The sequence below is a fragment of the Silurus aristotelis genome (genome assembly GCF_946808225.1).
Source record: "Silurus aristotelis genome assembly, chromosome: 21".
Taxonomy (NCBI): Eukaryota; Metazoa; Chordata; class Actinopteri; order Siluriformes; family Siluridae; genus Silurus; species Silurus aristotelis.
This window is the reverse complement of record NC_139594.1, coordinates 10,107,851-10,117,998: the sequence shown is the minus strand read 5'-3', so window position 1 is coordinate 10,117,998 and position 10,148 is coordinate 10,107,851. Positions and strand designations below refer to the sequence as shown.

The 10,148-nt window shown below is 36.6% G+C and overlaps 1 protein-coding gene across 1 annotated transcript; it reads left to right on the top strand.

Moving 5' to 3' along the window:
- Positions 1-542: 542 nt before the first annotated feature.
- LOC310716697 (proton-coupled zinc antiporter SLC30A8-like) lies at positions 543-8,809 on the top strand. The gene is made up of 8 exons (XM_083524082.1): positions 543-877; positions 3,745-3,890; positions 4,012-4,158; positions 4,237-4,390; positions 4,491-4,740; positions 4,859-4,964; positions 5,218-5,352; positions 8,151-8,809. Exons 1-8 carry the CDS (start codon positions 798-800, stop codon positions 8,294-8,296), a joined length of 1,164 nt encoding a protein of 387 aa, XP_083380208.1. The 5' UTR covers positions 543-797; the 3' UTR covers positions 8,297-8,809.
- The last annotated feature ends 1,339 nt before the right edge of the window (positions 8,810-10,148 follow it).

Here is a 10,148-nt window from a genome sequence, read left to right as displayed (position 1 = left end):
ATTTATTATTGTGTGTCTGGAAGCATCATCAGAAGTGTGGAACTGCAAATACTGAATTTTCCTCAAGGTGCAGAGCTGGTGATGAATAAATGAATGCTGATCTTTGCTCACTTGTTTCAACCAAAATAAAAAACATGGTACAGTGCATTAGTAAACATTGGTATGCATATTGATATTCACCCATTTTTAGTTGTTGGACTTGTGTCAATCCAAGAAATTGGATGCACCTGATCTACATTATAATTGATAATAATAAGTGCGTTAATGTGATTTTCAGTTTTAAATATATGCACACATTGTGTTGCTTTGTTATTACGCGGTACAGAGTGTAGATTGATGTAAAGAAATGTACAGCATTTTAGGAGAAAGTTGCAACATTAAATCTGAGTGATAAGAAAAATCGGAATACTTTGTGAACGCGTTGAATGCGCGCCGCTGAGATGAGATTCACAGGCGCGTGTGCGCGCGTGCGTGTGCGAGCGTGTGATCAGATCAGGTGGGGGTGTTTTTGCGGGCGGTTTTTCACCCCGCACTCTGAGAGCAGTGGTGCTGAGAGCACCCTGATTACTTGTTGCACACGGTTCACACGGTCACACGGCTTCACACAGCGGTTACACACTCCCAATAACTGAGGATGCTGCAGACGGAGCGCACACACTCGCGCATTCACACGCACACACGCTGCATGCGCTTCTCAGCAGAAGAACTTCTCAGCTTGTATTTTCTTAAATTTGTTTGTTTTGCTTTCTTGAGAAACTGCTCTAACAGAGGTCTAGGCCTAAATCTCAGTCTTAATCATGATCAAGAAGAACGAGGAAGAAACAGAGCTGTTGTTCACAGACAAGGCTGCCCAGATGTACACTGTAACACGGGAAAGGTAAAGTTTTTTTTATTTCGGATTAAATCTAACTAAATCGGTGCCTTTGATCTGTTTTGGTTTCTATCCGAAAAACTTGTTTATTTAGTGAATTAACACAGAGTTTAGTTTCACTGATTGTACTGATTGGAGAGGAGGTTTGGGGGTTTCAGGGGTTTTACACACGAGTCTTTTTTTTTTTGGCTGTGTGCAAACAAAACGCCTCCATCACCTCAAGAAAGAGGGCAGCTAGTCATGTGGTGGTTTAAAAACACACACACACACACACACACACACACACACACACACACACACACACACACACACACACACACAATTTTGGCTTGGATTTTATTTTGAGTCAGTCTTGTAATTCCATGTGATCTGATATCACTTGTGTTCTGCCCTGAACCAACTTTTTTGAGAAGGATATTAATTTATTTCTGTTTTAACTTAAATGTCACATTTTAGAACTTCATGTTAATTAACTTTGAATTTCAAAGTGCCCCCAAAAGAACCTTATTGGTGACAACAAAGGTTTTTTTTTGTGTCACATTTGAAACTCAAATTTATATTTTTATTGGTCACATGATCAAACATACCCAGTAGGAACTGAACCGCAGTATACAGAAAAACAACTTTATTACAGATAAACCTGAGATTATTGGGCAACTCATTAAAAAATACAATCTTATTTTCTTTTTTCTTTTTTCATTAATAGTAGAAAATAGATTCTGTTTAACTTCTATCTTATTTATAAGACTGATTTTCATTATATCTGTAATTAAATCAGTTTAAATTTTAAAACTGGTGTGTGTGTGTGTGTGTGTGTGTGTGTGTGTGTGTGTGTGTGTGTATATATATATATATATATTTTTTTTTTTTTGTATTATTATTATTATTATTTATTTATATATATATATATATATATATATATATATATATGTGTGTGTGTTTTAATATTTTAATATTAACGTTCAGGTGTTTGTGCAGAAAAGTTTCTAGACTTGGTGTTTTCTTGGTTTGTGGCCCAGAAGGCCACAAGAAACTCCTTTTCATTCTCTGTGTTGGTCTTCAGGGAATTGAAGTGCTTACCGAGACTGACACAACCTAAATATTTATTAAAATCCTTTTAAAGGTCTAACCTTTTATATTCTTGAGTGTGTGTTGAATTTTGGAGCTGTTTTTCTATCCTTCAACTCGACACAATTATTTTTTTTTTTTTACTTTTCATAATTGATACAGGCAGAGTATCTGAAATTATGACCGAAACCTTCTGGGTGTCAAAAAAAGGCCTATTTTTATAGGATATTTGCACACCTCCAGTCTGAGAGAGAGAGAGAGAGAGAGACAGACAGACAGACAGACAGACAGACAGACAGACAGACAGTCATCCATGTCATGTGGAAGGTGGTAGTGGTGGCGATAAATCTTAAAATAAAGCAAGGTTTCTGATCATTAATTCCTGGTTTTCAGACAGGTGAAATAGGGAAGTGAGTTAAACCCTGTTCCATCCCATTCCAATCATGCATCCTGATTCTCAATCAACTACTAATAGTAAATTAACACTGATGATCAGATATTGAATAAACATCAGTAAATGCAGACATTGAGGAGAACAATTCACCTAAAGTTTCAGTATTAATAAGATTACTGGTCATTTATACTGATTTTCATGAATACAACATCCTATAATATCACCCAGTCGCTACACTACTTCTGTGTTTGATCAGACTGAATTACAGAAATAATAAGTAAGTACACAAATACTGAGCATTCAGTATTCTAAACCCAGGTTCAATAATCTAAAATCTAAGATGAATAATCAAGATAAGTGGATCTGACATTAATAGTGTGTATTTGATCACATGATGACTCGATCTACAATTTCAGACAAGTTATTACTATAGTTATCACTATATATAAAATAATACATTGATCAACAGGCACAAATCGAGGCATTTTGGTAAAAGTCTGAAAAACCCTGATCCTTTCAATAACACTAGACAAGAAACACAATTATTTACTTTGTGCTTTTATTTAAAGCCTATACAGTATACAAAAAACGAAGTTTTTACAGATAAACCTATGAATATGGGTCATATCGTCATTGTATTTCATTGTAATTTTCATATTATTTTTATACTTGTAGCAATATTATCAGATTCTTGCACGTACTGCTGTTCTCTGAGTTTGTGTTTGCATTCCAGTTTTTAATTTGGGATTATAAAGGGACCTTGGAGTTTAGTTTAGTTTAGTCTGGAGCTCTGACGGCACTAAGTTTAAAAAGGAGACTTTTTTGGCCTTGAGACTATTTCATTTTGTTCCTTTATGGAATAGCTGTTTACACATTATGACTATTCGGCTGTTCTGAGACTGACTGCAGACACTTCAAGCAAGTAGGCACTAGTTAATAATAAATACCTTTGCCTCGGTGCTAATAATTAGAATGCGAGTACCAATTCATACTATGAAAAACTTTTTACGGAAGAAAATGAAGTGGCCGACAACAAGCAACAGTTTAAAATGAATGACATGTCGGTGATTGAAAGACACACAATACTGACCCTGTCTTAATTTTCTTTAGTCAAGTGCATCACTGACTCATTGTTCTATAATATAATCAGTTTATCTGGCTAGTCTGCATCCTTGAAAATCCTCTCTTTCTTCTCTTTTCTTCCTCTGGGGAAAACTGTACTGAATATTGCATGTGAGTACTGCAAGAAATATAGCCAACTGTGTTGTGTAAATGTTGTGCAAATGTATAAATAATTTGTGAGGTATTGGTCTAATATGTCTATATTCCTTTAGCCTAAAGAGTTCACGTTCAAACGCTAAATATACTGTCATTTATCTTCGCCTGTTGTTTGTTCCTCTGTTTTTTATAGTATGTGCAATGGAGAGAACAACAGTAAGCACTGTCATGACAGTAGTCGTGCTTATGAGGACCGGGAACTTGAGAAAAAACTGGCCAGAAAACGTCTCTACATTGTCTCAGCTGTTTGTCTGGTCTTCATGGTGGGAGAAATCTTGGGTATGATTTTTGCTTTTTTAGGTCTTTTAAAGAAATTGGTTATAGGCTACCATATAATTTGCTGTATTTTATTATCCTATGTGCTAGCCTGCTTTATAAGTTTGGGTATTTGTATTAACAGGTGGGTATTTCGCTGGCAGTCTGGCAGTGATGACTGATGCTGCCCACCTACTGGTGGATTTCACTAGTTTCATTATTAGCCTGTGCTCTTTGTGGCTCTCATCCAGACCTGCTTCACACACACTCAATTATGGCTGGCATCGTGCAGGTAAGTCGTCGTCCTCGTCGTCATCATCACTGAATGTGTTTATCCTGGAGTACTTTAATCTATTTCGTGTATCCACAGAGATCCTTGGTGCTCTCTTGTCTGTCTTCACAATCTGGTTGGTGACTGGTGTGTTAGTGTACCTCGCAGTGGAACGCCTCATCAGTGATGATTTCGAGATTGAGGGCACTGTAATGCTTATCACCTCCGGCTGTGCTGTCTTAGCCAACATCATGTACGTCCCATTCTTCTTCTAATAGGCATAAACCAAATATCGCTCTACCCCTGTTTCTTTCTTTCATGTTGCCTATATATCTTTTTCCTAAATCACATAGAATGGCGTTCACCTTGTACCAGTCAGGTCATGGTCACAGTCACGGTGGACTTGGGACTCACGGTCATGGCCACAGCCATGGAAAGAAGAAAAATCATAGCCATAGTGCTAATTACCACAATCTTGAAAACCAAGGGCAAATGAAGAAGACACAAGAAAATGCCAGTGTAAGAGCTGCCTTTGTGCATGTGATTGGAGATCTTTTGCAGAGCGTTAGTGTCCTCGTGAGTGCACTCATCATCTTCTTCAGGGTAAGAGGGTATACAATTACTTTTAAAGCAAGCCTTGAATTTTAATGTAGCAAACTATTCAAAAGGCCAAATTAAAAGGAATGTGTTTCTAATGGACTGATAACCTTATACCTCACAGCCAGAGTACAAGATTGCAGATCCTATCTGCACCTTCCTGTTCTCTCTGTTTGTCCTGGGCACCACAATCACCGTCATGAGGGACATTCTGGTAGTATTAATGGAAGGTATGTCCATGACTCTCCCTTGCGAGGCAATCAGAGCTTTATTATAAATCTACAAATGGAACTAAACTAATAAAATTTCAGAATAAAAATGTTAAATAATTAAGTTCAGTTAAATAATAGTCTTAATAATCATGATTCATTTGAACAGTCATTTAGTCTACTTTGTCACACTGATGTATGATATTTATTATGAAGAATTATTTATACATGTGATCGTAACACTCAAATATTAGAATTTTTTTTTCTCATGCAGGCACACCGGCAGGTATGGACTACAAGGAGGTGAGAGAAAGGCTGCTGTCTATCAAGGGTGTGAAAGCTGTGCACAACCTCCACATCTGGGCTCTGACCATGAACCAGGCTGTTCTTTCTGCTCATGTGGCTATAGGTGAGAAATAGCTTCTTTTCTTTTCTTTAATTGGGTATAAAACATTTATGTAGAAGCAGAAACATATGGAAGAACATCAGCATATAGTTTTAGTCAGTTGTTGTGTTAGGGATTCTTTAGTGCTAAATGATCGCATATAAAACATATTAAAACAATATACGGAATTCAGGATATTTTCAAATATATTTAAATATTTCTTTTGAATATTTGTTGGATTGAACTGTCAGTATTCATAAACATATAACAATCATTATGTTAACTGTAAATCTTACACACAATCTTACCACATCCCACACAAAACATACACAAAGGACAGTATAATGATTATGTTGCAGATTTCATGCTTCAGACAATGCAGTTCCTTTGTGGTCATTGAATATCGCTTGTGGTCATGTGATCCTCACCACAAATGGGATTTAAAACAAACATTTCCTCAATGCAATAAGAATTTCTACTGATTTTTAGTATATGAGATGAAAACAAGATGCTGAAATATGATTACAAAATATTACTACTAATTTTATTACAGCATTAACTACTGCTACTAATACTACAGCAATGTTTTTCCGGAAATTTCTTGGCTTATAAAAAAAAAAAAAAAAAAAAACACAAAAAAACCAAATCCTTAATAGATTCTATCAAGTAGATCGCAGTTGTAAGAATCTTGTATGAATCCAGATAGAGTATCTGACCATCACACCCATATGAGGTTTATAAACATCCCATTCCACTTAGTCTCGATTTGCTTATTTATTTATTTATTTATTTATTTATTTATTTATTTACCATCACTACTCTTCTGTGAAGGCTTTCCACTAGATTTCAAAGTGTGGCTGTAGAGAAGTATGCTCATCCAGCTGCTAAAACATTATTGCGTTTAAGCAAAGAGGTTTGGTCAGTATTCGAGTTCATCTCAGAGGAGCTCAAGAAGATTAATTACAGGGTTCTGAGAAGGCCAGTTGTCTTCTATAAAGTTTGTACTGGTTTACAAGTAACTACATACAAGTTCTCTTACATCAACATACAGCATATAAAGAGATCCTGTTCAGTTGTGTGCTCCAGCATTATGTCAGTGTGGAAGAAACACATATACAGTATTGTTCAAAATAATAGCAGTACAATGTGACTAATCAGAATAATCCAGGTTTTTAGTATTTTTTTTATTGCTACGTGGCAAACAAGTTACCAGTAGGTGCAGTAGATTCTCAGAAAACAAACAAGACCCAGCATTCATGATATGCACGCTTGTAAGGCTGTGCAATGGGGCAATTAGTTGAAAGGGGTGTGTTAAAAAAAATAGCAGTGTGGCATTCAATCACTGAGGTCATCAATTTTGTGGAAAAACAGGTGTGAATCAGGTGGCCCCTATTTAAGGATGAAGCCAGCACTTGTTGAACATGCATTTGAAAGCCTGAGGAAAATGGGTCGTTCAAGACATTGTTCAGAATAACAGCGTACTTTGATTAAAAAGTTGATTGGAGAGGGGAAAACCTATAAAGAGGTGCAATAAATTATAGGCTGTTCAGCTAAAATGATCTCCAATGCCTTAAAATGGAGAGCAAAACCAGAGAGACATGGAAGAAAACGGAAGACAACCATCAAAATGGATAGAAGAATAACCAGAATGGCAAAGGCTCAGCCAATGATCAGCTCCAGGATGATCAAAGACAGTCTGGAGTTACCTGTAAGTACTGTGACAGTTAGAAGACATCTGTGTGAAGCTAATCTATTTTCAAGAATCCCCTGCAAAGTCCCTCTGTTAAAAAAAAAAAAAAGGCATGTGCAGAAGAGGTTACAATTTGCCAAAGAACACAACTGGCCTAAAGAGAAATGGAGGAACATTTTGTGGACTGATGAGAGTAAATTTGTTCTTTTTGGGTCCAAGGGCCACAGACAGTTTGTGAGACGTCCCCCAAACTCTGAATTCAAGCCACAGTACACAGTGAAGACAGTGAAGCATGGTGGTGCAAGCATCATGATATGGGCATGTTTCTCCTACTATGGTGTTGGGCCTATTTATCGCATATTGCATACGTCAAAATACTTGAGGTCATGTTGCCTTATGCTGAAGAGGACATGCCCTTGAAATGGTTGTTTAAACAAGACAATGACTCCAAACACACTAGTAAATGAGCAAAGTCTTGGTTTCAAACCAACAAAATTAATGTTATGGAGTGACCAGCCCAATCCCCGGACCTTAATCCAATCGAGAACTCGTGGGGTGATATCAAAAATGCTGTTTCTGAAGCAAAACCAAGAAATGTAAATGAATTGTGGAATGCTGTTAAAAAATCATGGAGTGGAATAACAGCTGAAAAGTGCCACAAGTTGGTTGACTCCATGCCACACAGATGTGAAGCAGTTTTAAAAAACTGTGGTCATACAACTAAAATATTAGTTTAGTGATTCACAGGATTGCTAAATAGATTTACAAAATAGTTTTGAGTTTGTACAGTCAACGGCATACACTGCTATTTTTTTAAACACACCCCTTTCAACTAATTGCCCAATTGCACAGCCTTAAGAGTGTGCATAACATGAATGCTGGGTCTTGTTTGTTTTCTGAGAATCTACTGCACCAACTGTTAACTTGTTTGCCACGTAGCAATAAAAAATATACTAAAAACCTGGATTATTCTGGTTAGTCACATTGTACTGCTATTATTTTGAACAATACTGTAGGTGTGCGGGTCCACAAACATTTCACCATGTGTTGTATGTGCACATAAATAAACTGGGTCACGTGGACTATTGTCACCATTACTGCTTAGTTAAAGTAATTATCACTGTCTTCTCAGATGACACTGCAGAGCCTCAGGTGGTACTCAAAGAGATGACTCGGTACTGCTTCACCGCATACAGCTTCCACTCTGTCACCATCCAGCTAGAGCAGCAATCAGACCAGAGACCAGACTGCAGCCTCTGTCAGGATCCCAAACACTGAAGCCTCCAAAGCCACACAACAACCCCACAACCCCACTAAGCAGAGCACAACATTAATATTAATGTCAAGGACCTGAGCTTAAGTCTTACTGTACTACAGTATTTCTTTGAGTACTACTCAGTCATGGAGCTCTCTGTTGTTTTAACACTGGTGAGAGGATTCATGTGAAGTCACATGGGCTTGAAAGAGGAACTAGAAATGTGAATTCTACTAACGGTTTCTGTGTATTTTTATTTGTACCGCACTGCATAGCTCAGTTTACTATGTGTAATAGTGAGTTTATATATGTTGTCATTATATATAACGAGGTTAAATATGTTATCACTAGAACAGAAAATCAGTATAAATCAGTATATTAGTATAATTGATCAGTTTCAAGGCATTTTACTCAGATGATTTTTGACAAATGATTTTTGCTCATGTGAAAGTATCTTTAAATGCATCTTTCTATTCACCAAAAACTTCTATGCTTTGTGTTGATTATTCACTGACAATTAAAGAGAGCTGAAGTTGTACATAAGATACTGTTTTTATCCCACCCTAAATGTTGCAGAGTAACAGAGTATGTCGTTGCCTACATTACTATTGTGATGATGCCTACACTTCTCTCTGACTCATCCTTGTGATTAATACTGTGATATCTAGATCTAATAGATTTATTAGGTTCCAGACATTAGTGCAACACTGACTCTTAATTCTAAAACTTAAATTGTGTAAATTCTACTATTCCACAGATCAGTGTCTATCTGTATTCAGAACAAAAAATGGCACACAGATTATTATCTACAACTATAATTGTGAAATGAAGCCTACAGCTACCATTACTACTTTTAATACTATTTCTAGTACTAATATTATAGCAAAGACTACAGCAACTACTACTACTATTACTAATACAATGTCTAGTATTAGCCAACAACTACAAATTCAATCAGTACTTGTATTACAACAACTGCTACTTGTACCATTAGGCCTACTATTACAACTACAAAAAACCTCACTACTATTCCTCTAACATCAGCATTAACAACCAATAATATCACTACCAGTAAGATATCTATGTTGAAGAAATAACAGAATCTGCCTCATATCCTAATCTCTCTCGACAGCTTCATGAAACACTAAAAGCACTAGCCATCAGACTGAGAGTCAAACCCTCTCAGAATCATATGCTAGTTCGGTAAGTGCCTGTAATTGTCCTGTAGGTTAAATGCGTTTATAGTTATAAGTGAGACAGATCAAATAAACACAAACAAGGCCTTGCAGGGATGGGAGTCTCTCTGCAGCCTAATGGACTTCAGTGTGTTTTTCGTTTTCTTAGACTGCCTGGGGGATGCAGAGGATGGGCATTGGGAACTTCAAAAAATACTAAGTGCATGTCTGAGTGTTGTAGAGGATTGCAGAACTATGTATCTTTTTTAGTATAGAAATGTTTGTCATGGTGATGGAACCAGGGCTTTATTGCAAGGCTTTTTTGTTTTGTTTTTATTTATTTTATTCCATTCAAACAGCAGTGGTGGGCCGTCATGCCAAGGCGTTCTCTAAATCACTGACTTATGTTTAAATCCATTTTTATACATGAATATGTAATACTCCCATTGACATTTACAAGACAGACTTGACAAAGCTGGGAAAGGTCAGCCAAAACATTTAAAACCAATTCTTATGCTTTTTCAGGAACCATTTATACTTTTATAGAATTGGCACAGAACACACACACACACACACACACACACACACACACAGACTAAATTTTAAATAAAATAAATAAATAAAATGGACAGCAAACCAGGACAGCGAACATTTCATGAGGTTAATATTGATGCTTCTGCTAGAGATGATGGATGTGGGC